General features: G+C 33.2%; 2 protein-coding genes across 2 annotated transcripts; one reads left to right on the forward strand and one right to left on the reverse strand.

The window, feature by feature from the left end:
- Positions 1–2,455: 2,455 nt before the first annotated feature.
- On the forward strand, positions 2,456–8,741 carry LOTGIDRAFT_118899 (hypothetical protein; the record flags this gene model as incomplete). The annotated part of the gene is made up of 6 exons (XM_009056844.1): positions 2,456–2,596; positions 2,823–2,958; positions 7,440–7,543; positions 7,828–7,930; positions 8,249–8,315; positions 8,621–8,741. 6 exons carry the CDS (start codon positions 2,456–2,458, stop codon positions 8,739–8,741), a joined length of 672 nt encoding a protein of 223 aa, XP_009055092.1.
- Positions 8,742–15,074: 6,333 nt separating this feature from the next.
- LOTGIDRAFT_161461 (hypothetical protein) lies at positions 15,075–16,382 on the reverse strand (the record flags this gene model as incomplete). Its single annotated transcript, XM_009056845.1, has 4 exons — positions 15,075–15,307; positions 15,520–15,624; positions 15,806–15,937; positions 16,256–16,382. The coding sequence occupies 4 exons, from the start codon at positions 16,380–16,382 to the stop codon at positions 15,075–15,077; spliced, it is 597 nt and encodes a 198-aa protein (XP_009055093.1).
- Between the last annotated feature and the right edge of the window lie 2,491 nt (positions 16,383–18,873).

An 18,873-nucleotide genomic window follows, 5' to 3' on the forward strand; every position in this document is an offset into this window, starting at 1 on the left:
ATCAATATATCTGACTGTGGGTTATATTCCAGAAAGTTGTTCACTGTCTGTTATAGAAACATCAAACATCATCTAACTGTGGGTTATATTCCAGAAAGTTGTTCACTGTCTATTATAGAAACACCAAACATCATCTAACTGTGGGTTATATTCCAGAAAGTTGTTCACTGTCTGTTATAGAAACATCAATCATTATCTAACTGTGGGTTATATTCCAGAAAGTTGTTCACTGTCTGTTATAGAAACATCAAACATCATCTAACTGTGGGTTATATTCCAGAAAGTTGTTCACTGTCTGTTATAGAAACATCAAACATTATCTGACTGTGGGTTATATTCCAGAAAGTTGTTCACTGTCTGTTATAGAAACATCATCTGACTGTGGGTTATATTCCAGAAAGTTGTTCACTGTCTGAGTATAAAGAAACACCAGACATCACCTAACTCTTTGTTAGTGTCTTGAGCATTGTCCTCTATGGTACTACTGTCTGTTAAAAGAAAGAAAGAACATCATCTAACTCTGGGTTTTATTTTTGAAGATGGTCCTGTATTGAACCGAATTGTTTTAAAGTTTATACTCAATAAAGTTCAGTAAATATGTAAACCCAGCTAAATGTAGTTAATAAATATTACTAATCATATCTCATTGACACTGCACCCTGTTGTTCACATTCAAAAACATATCACTCAGTTCAGTCAATGGTAAAAACAGCTCACCAATAAGAAGATACATTTAGTTAAGGTAAACTGGAGTGATCAGTCACTCACTGTTTATCAATTTGCTAATAATTATTACTTGAAGAGCAAAACTCTTGATAAATTTTACAAAGCAGTTACAAAACCGTTCATTCAGCTTAGTGGATTTAAAAAACAGATCTTATGATCAATTTGGAAACTGATTAAATAATATCAATGTTCATATCCATAGCTTTTGTTCAACATAAATGTCCAAAATTAGTTAATGGATTCAGCTCTTTAGTCTAAGAAGATGTTCAAAAAACACTGGCTTAATATATGTCTTCTACAGGAAATACCCTTTCTTTTCTTCAGTCTAGATCAACATGAAGATCTCTTTATAATGATTCAAGATAGATACCTACTTTATACAATATATAGTTTATTCCAGAAAGTTGTCAACTGTAGTACTACAGTATGTTTATAGAAACACCAAACACCACTTTACCGGTTATGTTCTGGTGGGTGGTCCACTTTTTTAAACTGTCTGTTTATAAAAACACTAGGTATTGCTCTATCCCAAAGGGTGATTCACTATTGTGATGTTGTCTGAAACCCCAGATATCAATTAACCTTGGGTTAAGAAACACGAGATAACACCTAACTATGGGTTAAAGAAGCACCAGACATTACCTAACTCTAGTTTAGAGTCCAGTGGCGTTTCTATGAATCACCAGGTTGGGAAGGGGGACTGAGTTGAAACTAAATAATTTTCAAGGGGTAGAATTCTTTCCCTGTGTAAAATAATATGAAATTTGAGGCAAAAGTGAGTAAGTCTCAGTTCTTGGATTGTATTCAGGAGAATAGATACCTTTAAATTTTAGTGAGTGCTATTTGAATTACTAGAGGAATCTACCCCTTGAAATGTAACTTTCATCTCATTCTGTCTTGCCTGTGTGATATTTCCGTTCTATCCATCATTGATATTGATTCATGGTGTAAAAGATAGAGGTAATAGACAGTTGTTAGTAGACCCGAGGGAGACATTTTTTATTATAGTTCATAATCAAACTTGTGTTTTATTTCAAATTTTTGTTCTTACATTTTATTCAAATCCATTGTCTATCTACATCTTTGCATTTGAAGGACCATTTGTTTGGCCAATATTTGTTTTAAAAAAAGCCAACTATCCTCCTTTGCTCTTTACCAAATAAGATTGTATTCTCCTATGCCATTAAGAACTTTAAGGTGTTATAATGTAGGTCAGAGGTATTGACATGAAAAAGGATGCATGGCAGAACATCCCTCAAGAGATGAAAACTGGACAGATATTTCAACAAAATTTTAACAACAATTAAACATGATTTTGAACATTTCATTTAATTTGCCTTCTATGATAAAGTTTTTGTTGTATTTTGTAGATGTTTTAAGCCTAAGAAGGGGTATGGAGGGGAGCTGTGTTTGGATCATTATAGGGTAGGTACATGAGAGAAACTCTGATATTGGTCTACTCCACTTAGTCATGTGAACAGTTTGTGTTTGTAATTTTGAACACCTGCAGAGCAGGATACTTTTGATTAGTCAAGACATTTGTCATACCCAACTTATGTTTTGAGATGTTAAAATTCTCAGCTGCATGTGAAACCATGTGGATGAAGTAAACTAGGGTCCAGTCTATTTATTGATAAGAGTGCAAGGTTCAAATGATGATAAGAAATTCCCATTTGATAAGAAAAAGTAAATTGATTATAACAATAACTATCTATTTCAGATACCTAAGATGCATCTAGAAGGGCTTTATCTTTATAATAAAACATATGATCAACCTTTACGTGAAGTTTATCAGCCAGGTCCTGGGGTGGTGGATACTGATTTTATTTTATATATTACATCACAAACTACTGCCACCTGTCAACATCAGGTTAGATAACTCTTGTTGTTAGTCTTTGGAGTCAGTAGGGATGCGCATGGGAAAGGAATGGAAATATTGTTATAAAAGGAGGGATATGAAGTGAGATAATTTCTCAGCAAGGTCTAGAAGGTTCAAGGTCATTGAATCAAATATCTGCATAGTTTTTTCACTTTATCATAGCAAAATATCTCCAAACATAATAGAAAATGCCACAAAATAAAGAATGTTTTTGCAGGATAATGAAGTGTATGGTTACGCAAGTAGTTGTCAAGAAGATCAAAATGGCCGTCCGATAGCAGGCGTGGTGAATTTTTGTCCCGAAATGTTTTTTAAACATCAACATTTTACTGATCAGCATTTATATACAGTAAGTAGCCATATTTTGACAATTACCAGATGGAAAGAAGTGCAATCCAGTAACAAATTTGTTTTGTTATAGGATAGACATATTTCATTTTAGAGGCGTCTCTTTTTTGTGGGAGGCTTCATTTTAGTAGTTTGAAGAGATTTTCTCATTGAAAGTACTTCCCCTTAATAAGTTTTAAAACTGAAATCTGTTTGAAACATGATTTTATATAGACATTGGAATATTTAAGGAAAATATAATTTGATTAGCTCCATGATAAGACTAAATAATCATACTATCATTCTATAGATCAGTTTTGATTAACCAGACAGAAATTTCCCCCTCGGCTCTTGATTCTATCAGTATAACATCTTGATATCAGACACATTTATTCAAAATTCTTTCGAATTATTCATAACTTTAACAAAATTATTAAGATACACTAAAAAAAAATATTCAGAAACTCAAAATTATTTATGTTTTATCAAAATTGTTCATATCATCAGTACTATTATTAAAAAAAATTTGATTTTACATTCCTATTTTAAATTTTAACTTCTCACATGACTTATGATGATTGGTTTGGTTACCAGTAGAGTTTTTGTCAGTGTAGTGTACAATGATGAAAAATCAAACAGGACAGGGCAGACGCAGTGATTTATATAACTCCTATCCAGGATAATCCTTGATAGTACATGTTGGTATGTACGCTATTAATACTCTTCTTTCATGTCCTATGTAAGAGATGTAAATGAAAGTAGAAAATCTTGTCACTTAAGATATTCTCATGTATTTTCTGTTCCAGACAGCACTACATGAAATTTTTCATGCTCTTGGATTTTCTAAAAATTTATTTCCAAAATTCAAAGATTGCTCCAATTCTGGTAAGTATAGATTTTTTGTCAATCTTGAAATAACATTTTACTGTTGGCATTTTTGCTAGCCTTAATACAAAATAGATAACAGTATAGATAGCAGTAAGCCAACCTGACCTAGTCAAGTGGATAAAATGTAAAGATCGCAGTAAGCCAACCTAGAGAATTTGAAGATTGAAGTAAAGATAGTAGTAAGCCAACCCTAAGGATATGAAGATCGAAGTAAAGATAGAAGTTAGCCAACTTAGAGGATATTAAGACACAATATTACTGTTTCAGTTTTTACCAGTAGGGTAGTTTATGCTTGCTCACCCTATAGTAACAACTGAAGTATCGTCAGCTGGGTTTATCACTGCTGAAAATGAGAAAATGGCATAATTTTTCATTTTTAAAAAAGAAATTTTGTAAAATATATATCAAAACTAAAAAATTATGGTGTGCCTGAATCTCATAAGAAACTCTCAATTTATTCCACTGTCACAATAAATGTATCTATTTTTACTCAGGTTTTTTTTTTATTCATTGGGAAGTTGACATATTACTAGAAATCCTATTCTATTTCTCTAACTCATAAAATATAAATGACAGGATTTTTTTCTCTCATGTCAGGTGAAAGCAATATTTATAACTAAAATAATTATCAGGGGAAAACTATATCCATCAAAACCATTTTTCATGCCACAAAGAGGAAATGAAATGAGATAGAGTTTTATACTCTGACTTTCTTGCAATGTAATCTTACATTGAGATGAAACAGTTTTACATCCTACTTTTTGCACCTTATTATGGTTAATTAGATAGATTGTATATATCCCACCTTTTTGCACCTTAATAAGCTAAGTAACAATTCTCACTCAGTCAAAGGAATCAATTGGAGTTTTATTACATTTTTTACCGTTTTTCACAAATTTTGTATGAAATGAAGTGATAGTTTTATACCATGATGATCTCTGCTCTTAATGAAGTGGATATTTATTTTTTATGTTGCCTTACAAACCATATTTAGTTTATGAAGGCATGCAATACTGTGTAGGGTACAATGCACAATAATAAAAATTTTCCAGAGCACTGACATCAATTCATCTAAATATCTATTACTTTATTATGGTTTTGTATCACTGAGTTGAAATAAGATATGACATTAATTTCTACCAGAACATTATTTAATGGAAAACTGTCCAAACTGTTCAGTAGGGCAGAGAAAAAATACAAACAATTCCACTGGGAATGATGAGGGAAAAACAAGTTTATGTCTATCAAAATCTGTATGGTGATAGAATTATAAACGCAAGAGTGGTTCACACTCAGAATATGGATTTGGCATGAAACAGAACTTTTGAATTCACGTTTATTTCCTTTCTTCAAGCAAGGACATGCTTTTCCTTTCACTACACTGCAATCTTCTTGATTATTGAGTTTGTCAATTAAGTATTTTTAAAAACACTTTGACTTTGAGCTCAACTATGATAATTAACACTAGCAAGGCCTCTCTGCAATTGTGTTTGTCAATTTGAGTTACAGACTTCCATAATACCTGATGCCATACTGCAGTTGAATTTGTCAACCAGAAATTTCAAAAAAATGTATGAATTTGAGCCTCCATATAATAATTACTTTAGACGTATATCTGGGCATGCTCTCTCTTCCAGAATACCTGAGACCACTGTGATTGGGGGGTCAACTTGACATTTCCACCCCAATAATAAAGATCTTGTTGTAAGATTTTCCCCCCAAAATCAATGGCCTCTTCTCGTCTTTTTAAACACTCATTCTTTTCTTGAACAAAAACACATCTACAAGTATTAGTATAACCTTTTTCATCATTTATTGATCTTCTCCACAAATATTGGAAAATCGGAGAGAGAAAAAAATGTGATTTGATTGATAGAAAACGCAGGCGTTTGATTGATGAAGTGGCAGGCGATATTTCCACCTGACTGACTTCTATTGATAAAGAGTATCGATTTGTTTCCAAATCTTTATATCCTCTTGGATGGCTGATGTCTATTGATAAAGGGTATCGATTTGTTTCCAAATCTTTATACCCTCTTGGATGACTGACTTCTATTGATAAAGAGTATCGATTTGTTTCCAAATCTTTATATCCTCTTGGATGGCTGATGTCTATTGATAAAGAGTATCGATTTGTTTCCAAATCTTTATATCCTCTTGGATGGCTGATGTCTATTGATAAAGAGTATCGATTTGTTTCCAAATCTTTATATCCTCTTGGATGGCTGATGTCTATTGATAAAGAGTATCGATTTGTTTCCAAATCTTTATATCCTCTTGGATGGCTGATGTCTATTGATATAGGGTACCGATTTGTTTTAAATCTTTATATCTTCTTGGATGGCTGATGTCTATTGATATAGGGTACCGATTTGTTTTAAATCTTTATATCCTCTTGGATGGCTGATGTCTATTGATATAGGGTACCGATTTGTTTTAAATCTTTATATCTTCTTGGATGGCTGATGTCTATTGATATAGGGTATTGATTTGTTTCCAAATCTTTATATCCTCTTGGATGGCTGATGTCTATTGATATAGGGTACCGATTTGTTTTAAATCTTTATATCCTCTTGGATGGCTGATGTCTATTGATATAGGGTACCGATTTGTTTTAAATCTTTATATCCTCTTGGATGGCTGATGTCTATTGATATAGGGTACCAATTTGTTTTAATTCTTTATATCCTCTTGGATGGCTGATGTCTATTGATATAGGGTACCGATTTGTTTTAAATCTTTATATCCTCTTGGATGGCTGATGTCTATTGATATAGGGAATTGATTAGTTTTAGATCTTTACACCCTTTTGGATGGCTGATGTCTATTGATATAAGGTACCGATTTGTTTTAAATCTTTACACCCTCTTGGATGGCTGATGTCTTTTGATGTAGAGCATTGATTTGTTTTTAGCCCTTATACCCTCTAGGATGACTGACTTAAAGTTTTCAGTTGAACAGTGGACATGTGTGAATTTAGATAATGTAAATATGAACTAAATGGATTTCTTTCCATGAAAAATGATCAAAATCACATTTTTGAGCTTCAATAATACATGAGTGGCACAAAGAAAACAATTCTTAGGGTTGATTATGTCAATGTTGATGGATTCTTACTTTAAATTTGTCTTTGTATTATAGTTAATGGGCTGGATTGTCCAGTGAGATCCCAGTCAGTTTACAAAACAGTAGATGGAATTACGCGTCTTGCTACACCAAAAGTTACAGAAAAAACACAACAACATTTCTCATGTTACACAGAGTTAGATTTTGGTGGACCCTTGGTAACACAGGTAGGTAACAGACCTGCTTCTTCTCTTCCTCCATACTAATATGAACACCTATTACTTAAAAAAGTTTCAAAGGATTGTATGTCAAAAATGTGTGTTGAGAGCAAGAGATCAGCTCTAGTTAAAGAAATTTTTTCGGTCTTTGAACCTAATGTGAACACCTTTTGTCGCTTGTTTTGTCAGCCAAACTTTGCAGATACAAGAAGATACAATCCTTAAGTTAACACATTACTCTTTGACAAAATGATTGTTATTCTTTTAATTTTACTATCAAGCTATCTTCATATAATAATCTGTCCTTTTGTTTCATTAGGTTTTCTTTTTTGAAGATAATTTATTGAATATATTTATATATTTTCAGAATGATGTTGTTACATCCCACTGGGATTCAGCCATGATGCAAGGATCATTAATGACATCAGACAACACCATGGTAAGTCATTGTTTTTATTTAAATTGATAAATATTTACAGTGGGAAAAGAGAAAATGCATACAGCAAATAATAGTGTATGGAATTTTGGATTTTTGTGATGATATCTGCAACAATATGAACCAATCAATGGTGTTAGGATGTTGTCATATTTGGAACTGGCTTGTACATTGAGGTTAAATCCAACAAATTATGTCAATTTACCAACATTCAGAGAAGCAGAAATCAAAATGTTCTTGTGGATTTATTCTGGGTATCTAATGGAAGTCAGTTATTTTTGTTCCAGCCTGGGTTAACTGTTCTAGACCCTATCACCCTGGCAGTGTTTGAAGATTCAGGCTGGTACAAGGTAGATTACAGTCAAGCAGACAGATATTACTGGGGAAAAGGTATTTCACTCAAATATTTTTGCAAGGGTAGGAACATAGGGTCACAATGATCCTGTCTACCAACTGATCCTAACCAAACCTCTTGGCATTGATCTTTCTTCAGATTATCTCTATTCATATACTGTTGGGTCAACCGGTGAAGAACAAGACTTTCAATAGCTGACCACAACCACCAGTTATTTACCATACCTTATCAAATGATTCTTATATTATTACCAGCTTAGCAACATATTCAAGCTTAGGGCATCTTTCTTATATTGACAATAATATAGTCATGATGGTCATTCCTATTTATTTCATTATATTTGTATTTCATAGATGGTGGTTGTAAGTTTGGGTTAAAACAATACTGTGATATTCAGACTCCTTATTTCTGTTATGGAAAGTGAGTAACTTTACAAATTAATACTCTGCTCTAAGTTTTTTAGAAAATGCATAGGATTTCAGGGCATCAATAGGAATTTTTTAGGCTATACTCTGTTTTTTTTACAAGATGGAGTTATTTTGGGAGAGACATTTGACCTGTTTTCTGAAAATACAAAAATCTCACTCATTGGGAAACAAGCAATCATGATTTGCAACTTACTTTATTTGTCACTGAACAGGGGCAAAAAGTCACCAAAGAGAATATTCTACATAATGGAGATTTTTGACTGAATGAAATTAGCTGGAACTTCTATTATTTTTCAGAGGGCGAGGCTGTCATTATTTAGGAAAAGATAAAGGTGTATGTAAAACAGATTCAAATATAAAACCATGTAAAAAATTCACTCCAACAACTGCACAGGTAATATTTATTCTGATTTTATAAAACAGATGCTTTCAAGCATTTATCTACCACTCTAAACGGAAGCTAGCCATTGAAGTGAGCTGAATCCTTTAGGAAGCAGGGCTATATTTCTGGCATTAAAGATTATTTAAATCTTTTGATGCCATCTACTTCATTGTTTATTTGGTTAACTAGAAAGCTGTTTATTGTATTCAAAAGTATTCCAAATGTCTGTTTGTTTTTGAATTTTTCTGCAATGTGTGGTTTCTATAATCTAACTGGTCGAGAGATAGAAGTGTTTGTACAGATAAAGCACGTTATGTTTTGTCTTGATGTGCATCTCTATTATATATTTAAGGACCAATGTATCAAACCATATGGAGTCAGATATTCTAATGTTTATGGTGAAACGTTTTCTGAAACCAGTCGTTGTTTTACATCTAGCCTTTATCCAAGGGTAAATTTCTACTGTTTCATATTTTCAATTTTTCTTAGGTGTTAGACCACAACGAAAATAAGTCTATTTTGATTTTAAACCAATTGCTTCAGCTATCTGATTTTCTGCAGCTTACGATTTCTTTTCGAAATATGTTATATTGAGCTGCACAAATTCATATTTTTATCTCCAGAAAACATTCTATAAATTAAGCTGAAATTTCAATTTTTATTTCTATAGACATTAAACACATCAGACCTGGAGCCCATGGGAAGATGTTACGAACATCGCTGTCAGGAGCCTGGTCATGTTCAAATTAAAATAAACCATTCAGAGTGGATAGACTGCTTTCCTGGTGCTAGTATAGAGGTAAGACAAAACTTGATAGAGATATTTTTTCTGAAAATGCATGACATCAATATTTCACAATGGTAACATCTTAGGTTCATAAGGGTAACATCTTAGGTTCACAAAGACAACTTCTTAGGTTCATAAGGGTAACAGCTTAGTTCACAAAGATAACTGCTTAGGTTTACAAAGATAACTGCTTGGGTTCACCATAAGGGTAACGACTTAGGTTCACAAGGATTCTCATCCATGTTTTGTGGTAATGATTTCACAAGGGTAACAGCTTAGGTTCTAGAGGATTATGTCTTCAAGCTGATCTTTAGTTTGTCTTGTTACTGTTGGATCTAGTCAACAAACTGGTCCTTTCTCAATTCATTTACGTAGAGTTACAATGTCTATGTTTATTTAATATTTCATTTTGGGAAAATCTAATCCTTCCTTTGGATTAAGATAACCTTAATTTTCATTAATCTTGTAATTTTATTGAAGATCTCCAAGTTTTCTGGATCTGTGGAATGTCCTTCCAATCCTGATATTTTATGTTCTGAGGAACAGCTAGTAACATCAACAGCTGCTTTAACTCAGTCCACAACCTACAGAATTAGAGACCCAGGTAGGAGATATTAAAATTTTTAAAAACTTTTGTTGCAACTTATCATTATTTTGCAAAAATATCTATATTTTACAGGAATCATAAGTAATGCTTGTGAAGACCCTGCATTTCTATTGGGCCAGGGTAAAATCATGTAGCAATGATTCCAATATTTTGAATTGATCATTGATGTGGATAAGTATCTTTGACTGGTTGAACTTGTGGACTCAATTAAACCACAGGCAAATTTAAATGATTCCCTGCTCTAGTGACATCTATGTGACTTCATGTTCTGATTAATGGTTTCATTTGATATATTGATTATATTGAATTGTTGTTTTAGGTATTGGTTTTGTTCTCTTGTTTGATGAAATTTATTTTTGTGCACTCCTTTTTTTTCTTCAGATTTTGAAGCAATACCCATCAAGATATTTTTTTCCCAGGATAATTTAACCCAGCTCATAGATCGGACATTCCTCTCATATTTTGAGACAGCATTCATTCGTAAAGTCATCTCAGTAATTCCTGTTTCGCGTGACAGAATCGAGAATTTTACAGCTGACCCAGAAAATAATACTGTTACTTTTTGGTTAAAACCACCAACACTTTATAACAGTAAGTATGCATAATTCAGAATTCTGAGCATCCAAAAGTCAGAATATAAATAAAGAAATAGTGGCAGGATCTTGGTTTTTTGGTATTTTGTCAGGACACATAAAAGCGTAAGTTTTATTAGGCAAATATTCTTTCAACTAATTCTCCAAATAATTTTGGTCTTTGTTACCATAGTAACACAAAATTATATCATCTGATATAAAACACATTAAAAAATAAAATCTGTATTTCAGATATCAGTAGCGAAGATGTGGAATACCAACTAGAGCTCACGGTACTCAATGGTCAATTCTGGGTTCATGTAGTCGTCAATGGTAAAAACAACACGTTTTATGCTAATGGTATTTCAAACAGGTCTGAAATCAGGTAGGCCAGTAAAAATTAAATAATTTTAAAGAAATCTCCAGAAATAAGATCTCAGTGGTTGGGAACTTGAGCCAGTGGCAGTGCTAGCTTCCTGGAACTGGAGGTACAAATAGGTGGCAGACTGACTCACTTGGGGGTGGAAACTGTAAGATTCCAAATATGGAAGCTCTGTGGTGGAACCATAGCTTTTAGCTCTTTTTGAAAATGGAATTGTTTTGGTGCATTCTTACACTTGATTTGGAGCAAAAACATAATAAAAATTTTATTTTGAAATTTGATTATTTTTTCTCTTAGTATATGGTTACATGAGAAGAAAATGTATAATAAGGGTCATGGCCTACGTAGTGATATGGTGATAGGAACTATAATCGGGTCCATCGTCTTTGTGGCTTTGGCCATCTTTGTTTTTGTGATGTTAAATCGGAAGACAGCTGACGTAATATTGACTCCATCGGGATCATCAGCTTCTGTGTCTGCTTCTCCTGCTACGCCCAGACTTAGTCCGTTCAGAAAAAATCGTGCCCAAGGTGCTCAAGGGGGATCACCCATGCCTTCCATTGAAGAAAACCGTGAATTTATTCAAATGGAGATTGACGATAGCCAAACTATTGAGGCTTTAGTGTGATGTTGGTAAAAATGGCTATTGAAGTTGGTTGTGAATAAGATGCATGAATGTAAGACTTCAATGTACCAGTATTACTGGAAAAGGGGGTCCATTGAAAACTTGATAATGAATGAAATTGACTACTAAGGATTCTGGCCCTATTATTTTCTGAGTAATGCAGGGCAAAGAGTGTATTGTTAAGAGCGCTTAGAGAAAAGAAGTGAAAGAAATTGCAGACTAAGGAAGCTTGAGAGTAATACTGCAATAAGAGCGTTGGAATGTGGATTAAATTGTAAAATACTATGGCTTTTGTGGTATCACTTATATCTGCAAACTAAAAACTTCTTTTGGCATGTGCTATGCAAAACAGAATCTCCTTATTTTTTCTAAAGCACCAAACATCACATGAACAAAAAAAAGGGGGTGATATAGTTTGGTAGTTTACCAGTTAATGAAATTATATTTGAACTCTGAATATTAGTATTCTTCATATGTAAATGCAACCAAAGATGCTTTTGCATAATGGTTAAAAAGCATTTTTAAACAATAAATTTCAAAGGAAAATGTTGGAGAAATGTATTACCACAGAAACACTGTGTTTATTGTTATCTATTGTGTTTGTTTTTGAAAGTTATTGTAGTGGTGGATAAAGATCGTTAAAGTTGTTTATTGTCAAAATGGACTCCTGTTTTTGGAGATTGGTGATATAAAACAGGGCTGGACCCAATTATTATAAACATTTCCCTGTTGATGTAAAGGATCTCATGTCCAAAGCTGTGAAATTTTGCATGTATGTATACAAGTTAAGTTTTTTGAAATATTTTGACAAGCTTCAAGTATATTGAAGTTATAATGTTAGTGAAAAAGATATCAAGCATAATTTGTTATAACTTTTTTTGATTTTTCCTTTTTGAATTCTAGAAAAGTCTTGAACCTTAACCATGTCAAATCATGCCATTTTGATTTGGTAGCTATGTTAGAAGAGTTTTCTCAATGATTTGACCATGGTTTTAAGATATTTTCAATGAGCTGTATCATATTGCTTCGATCAAAATTTTATGTTAAAGGAATTGTAAAGAGGTTTCCTAAATTTTTTATGCAATTTTCTGTAATTCCATAAAAACTTGTCACATAAAGCCCCTCACAACTAGTGTTGTCATGAAACACTTAATTTTAGTAGAATTACAAGAACCACAGATGTCCGAATGGGAATGGTGCAATTTTATGCTACAAATTTTGGAAAACCTTTATAATCCCTTTAAAACTTTTTTTTTTATATATTATTGAGCCTTTTGTTATTATAGAAGACTCATTGCATTGAGTGCAGTGTCTCACAAGTAAAAAAAAAACCACTGTGTTCATATGATCTAAAACATTGTGACTTGTGCAAAAACAAACCAAATAAAATCATAAGCATTATTTTGCAAGTCGTAAATTGGCAACACGTTATATTAAAGTTTTTCATTCATAGTTTCATTTTGTGTCAAAATAAATTTTTCTGACTTTTTAACAAACCAGTGAGTAATGAATATGTTAAATTTGCTAATCATGTGTTTGTCCCTTTCAGCCATTTTTCTTGCTTTTTTGTGCTTCCTGTGAATTTTTCTGGCGTTGCTTTGGTGAATTTCTTTTGAGGTAGTCAATTTTCAAAACATTGTACATTTAGAATTTTTGAAAAGATATTTAGTTAAAAGTTAAGCTAATAAATGCCTTTAGTTGTTGTATATGAAGATTAGATATTAAAAGTTGATGTTCAAAGTTTCTTACATTCTCGTTCATAAATGCTTAATTGTATGTTTCAAGTGGCCCTTGTGCCTAGTGTTCAGGACCCTGTTTTTTCATATAATGTCAAAAATAATGTTTTTCTTCATTTAACAGGCAAGTTTAGTCGTAAGAATGTTTAAAAAAAACAGTGTCCAGTTGTCTTCTTTTTCTGAACAGTTTTCATAAAACCTCTCGACATGCGAGAATTGAGATTGCAACTTTACAACAGAGCAGCATGTTTAATTGACAAAACTGCCTATATGAATTAATAACAGGTTTATGTTATTGAAAGGTTAAGATTTTTTGTTTAATTAATTAATTTTAATTAGTTATGAATATGACATGCAAGATGTTCTTAATTTAATTGGTATGGTTTTTTTGCTCATTCATTCTCATTTTTATGAATATATATTTTTGTGTATCTTAAATTTTCCTTTATAGAATTAGAAGCTTAATATTATGTTAAGATAAGCAATAACATGCTTAGTCAGTAATTGACAAGTCTTTTTACTGAAATAAGAGTTACTCTTTCTTGCAGACAATTCCTTGGGTGATTTGTTCGAAGCTTTGCTCTCCCACAGTTAAAAAAATACTTGAATATTTTGGAAGAAGGATGATCCTTCATTACAAGACTAATCATTATTATATAAATATTAATGCTTGTGGTAAATTGTAACCATAAAATTTTTTGGTCCATTCTATTCTCCGCAAAAAGTTTTTGCTTTTTTTGTTAATTTTTCTCATTTAAATCAAAATATATGCAATATTAACGGGTAATTGCAAGTTGTAAATCCCATGAATCTAATTTACAAGCACTCATTTGTATCCACAATTCCTCTGCTGTGTTGTTTGAAAGGGAAAAAAAACTTGCAAAGGTGATAACTTTAAAAAATGAATGATTTGAAAATCAATTTGGATCAATTGAATCAAAGAATGTTGTAATTTCACCTACAAAAAAAATTCATATGTTTAAAAGTTCCCTTCCATTTCACTGTCCTTTGTCTGTGGTTGAAAAGGCAATCAAGTTCCTGCATGCCCCACACCACATCTCATCATGTGCTTCATTTGTGTTTGAAAACACTAACACTTGCTGCAGTTGATATCCCCAGAAGTATTTTCTAAGAAATTGTTTTACAGTTGTACCAAGAGAAAGCTTTGTGTCAAAATTATAATAGTCACAATTAATATCAAAATTTTTGTTAAATTTTGTTTATTTTCATGTTTCTGTATTAATATATATAATTTTTTGTTTTTATTTATTTTTTGGTATTTATTATTATTTGTGTAGAGACTGGTGCTAGTCAAATTTCTCCTTTAAATAAAAAATCTTTAGATTTCATAATTAATTCTTATTTATTCTCAACTTAAAACTGTATATCACTAAGTTTTCACAAACAAACTTCCCACAATAGTTACAAAGGTCAACTTTTCTACATATTTTGTCACCTCTAGCCACATATTCTCGAAACGATCTTAGCGTTAGGATGTCCCTTTCTTAACTTCCAACAAGAGATTCTACTTTGTTGCCACGATGTCCAGCTTGGTCATATCAAAAATAGAAACTTGAGCTCAAAAAATGAAATTGAGTTTTATGTCCTGTTGTTAAAACTATTTAGTTCTAATGACAGTAATGAAATGAAACTGGGAGAATTATTTTGGAAGTCCTACACTGTTCCTGTGGTTTCTCATAGCATGAGCATGCCAGTCCAACTGAGTAATAAGTTTCAAGGCACCAGAGTCCATATGTGGGTCTAAAGGTTTTCCAGCCTCATCTAAGGCTTTCTGAACTTGTGGAATTCCAAAAATATTAGACACACTTAAACATCCTAATTCTCCGAGCATACATCGAAGATGCATGGCAGCTCTCATTCCACCAAATATACCTAAAATACCAATACAGTCAGTCAGTTCTCTATCTACATTGCTTGACACACCTTTACATAATTCAATTCAATATAAAACTGGAAAACAAATCCTTCTGACTAAGAGACCAGTTATCTCCCTTAGTTTTTGAAATTACGTCCCTTGAAAATTTTATAAGTCAGAAGTTGGAACCGGAATATCATTTCTAAATATTCTGAAAACCAGAACTTACCTGCTGAATAGCAGACGATACCGCTGGGTTTGTAACCATAGCAACTCGCGCCAAAATAATCCATCATATTCGATAGAGCAGGTGGAATACTGTGGTTATATTCAGCTGAAATAAAGAGGAATCAACATTAACAATGTTTATTTGTTGAGTAGTTAAAATTGCCGCCTATGCCTACGCACAACTACACGTAAAGATCCTGTTTATACCGGTATAACACCAGCCAGCCAGATTTTAAAGTCACAGCAACTTCCATTTTATGTGCTAGAAGTAGCCCAAATGAACATACCGGAAACCACGACAAAAGCATCTGCGTCTTTCACCTGTTGTTCTGCTATTTTCATCCATTCAGGAAGCTGAGACTTGTCCTGGTAGAAAAATACCGGCTTCTCCAAAAGCGGAAACTTCATTTCTTTCGGATCTGAAATGTAATTTTGCCAAAATGTTACTCTTTTGAAACGAACATTTAAATGAAATGTAATTATAATAGGGTTTTGTCTGAAAAGTAGGCTATGTAGCTTGTGCTTGGCAGTTTTATGAGATCAGAATCAATGAAATGTGATGTCTCCATGTTTGTGACCAAAAGCGGCGATATACAGGGGGGAATTAATGAAAATCCAATTCATTCATAGCCTACAATTGGCCGTTTGTGACAAGATGTTTCACACCCTTCCTTCGGATTGTTGGACTTTATTTTGCGTCGAGTTATCCAGTGAGGGGAGACACGGAACGGACTTACCAAATAATGTAACATTATGGTTTGTTTCTTCTAATTTCTTCTTCATGAAATTTGCTACTCGTAATCCGAGTCTACCTTCTCGAACAGATCCCAGGAATAATACCACTTTTAATTTATTTGCTGCCATTATTAATCGATCAACTAACGCCAACGGAGAACAGAAACAATTTTATTAATCTGTAAGGAAGATCACTTGATATCAAGTGCCAGATCAGAGCACAACTAATATATCCCAGAGTAGAGACTACTCTCTAAAGATATCATAGTAGGCACAGATGAAAGGTAGACCTATGTGTAAAGAGTGGCATCAGGTGTTCATAGAGAGTAAAAATAACTATAGGCTAGATCTTCTTTTAAAATTTACAATACAAATTTAAACCAACTTACAGTTTACAGAGCCAACAAGAAAAGCCTAAATGAATAGATCTATAGTCTATATACGGAACTTTCAAGAACTAAGTCTGAGCACAATCAGTCCAACGTTTATATAGTCTTCGCTTCAATTCGCTGTGTCATTCAGATCAGATTTCCAATATTCTGGTCATTCTGTTTACTGTTTGGGCGTCCTTCTTATTTAGTCAATGATTTGACATTAGTTATATGGACCAAAAATACGTCATAGAAATAATGACTCAACAATTCTTTCCAATGGCTTAGGAAGGAAGTCTGCCAAGAATGTGAAATAGCAGAATACTCTACCAAGTATATCCAGTCGATTCCTTTCTATTTATTTACATAAGAAATAAACGTTCGGTATGCCTGTATTGGTGGGAATATGGCCTGTACGCCGACTTAGTTATTTGAGATTTGAGTATAAGGTCTCCGTCACACGTTAATATTTTGAATAACGAATTAACTGGAAAAATGTCCTATATACCTATGCTACCAGTATGCAATTATTACACTTCTATAGCCCCTACCTTGATCCAATATACTTGTATATTCATGAAACACTTGTGTGCAATGCTGTTACCTGTATGTACATTGATTGACCGTTTACTATAAAATACAACGAGTACCTCGACGGTATAAGACCGGTTCAATCGGCGGTTCGTTTAGATAAACCTGTTTTAACCTGGCCTACTATATGTACGTATGTACTGTATGTATATGGCTATAAAAGCATAAATACCATAGCACTTATGTTCATTCAACCAAGTCTAGAAAACATGAGAGAGCTATTTATAGAACTTGGTTTTGTAATCAGACCAAGTGCAAACTAAAATATAAAATCCAATAAAAAAAAACACAGAGTAAATAACTTACTATTGACCTACTATTGCAATATTCCTCACAAGCCACTCTGTTGTATCCTTGTCCTAGTTTCTAACACCGAATGGCTTTTTTCTACTAAACTCGCAATCTGTTATTTAATTTATATTGATGTATAGGCTAGTTACTACAAGTAACTTTAATAGTGCCAGCGAGATCATTCTGTGTGTTTGAATTGGAAGGCCTACCACAATCGATAAACCTCCGGAATATGATCAAGAAGTAAAGAGTGTCTCATCATTCTATTAGCTAGCCTACTAATAGCACATCAGTGGACCACCCACCCTATGGATTATATAATCAACAGGTAGGTGATATCTGATGTTGCTATACAAAGCGACAATATTGAAACCCAGAGTTAAGCGCCTTCTTGATCTTTGGTTCCCATCCTAATGCCCCAGAGGATTAAAGCAAAGGAACCCGGGGCCAATCTGAGAAACTTGGACAATTGGACAATTTGGAAATTTCATTATTGTTTGATAAGCAGTTGTTAATTGAAATCTCTCTGTCGCATATACTGAAATAACAGTTTCTGGACGAGTCACTGTAACCTATTTATTCAAAGGATTCGTTGATCTCATCGACCATTTCTTGAGGTTAAGGGGGTTGCTTGAGATATTGTATAAAGGTAAGAGGGTATCAGAAAATAATATATCAAGGTTGGGGTCAATAGCGTATGAAAGTTGCTGGGTAAGCTTTTCTGAGTCTAAACATTAGATCACCTTCTAGAATAAAACCCAGTGTTCGGAGATAACGTTTGGTGGTTTTATAAGATAACAGTAGCATAGAAAAGTAACTGTGGATCACCTTGTTAAGACAGCAACGACCCTTCCTTCAATACCGGAACATCATCATCCTCAAATATATTGGAGTTGTCCAGTTTCAGAAATGTTACTGTAAACTGGTGAAATGACAAGGTTAGAGTTTGACGCTCTACTGACACAATTATCCAGGACAAGGTCGTCAATGACATTTGTAAATTGGTTAATCAATTCAGTCATAAGGATGTTATTAACATTTTATTTTCCCAGGAGTTGTTGGACATTCGGTCAGCAGGCCACTGGTCAGTACGTTGATTGAATATCTGATAACCGCAGGTATTGATACCGTCCAATGGTTCTGACCACCACGAGCAATATATTATTTGAGCGACATTCCCAAATTGACCAGTAATGACGTTAGCGTTCTATACCGTGACGTTACTTATTTCATCGAAAATGAGTGTTTGCTGCCTTAAGCAGCGAATATCATTTTTTTTTAAATTACGAAGTTAAAGAAACAGGATGGTGTGGTGTTTTTGTCATGAAATGATTCAGTTATTCGAAATTCTTTCATCATTTGCAATG

This window comes from Lottia gigantea, assembly GCF_000327385.1.
Source record: "Lottia gigantea unplaced genomic scaffold LOTGIsca_29, whole genome shotgun sequence".
Classification (NCBI taxonomy): domain Eukaryota; kingdom Metazoa; phylum Mollusca; class Gastropoda; family Lottiidae; genus Lottia; species Lottia gigantea.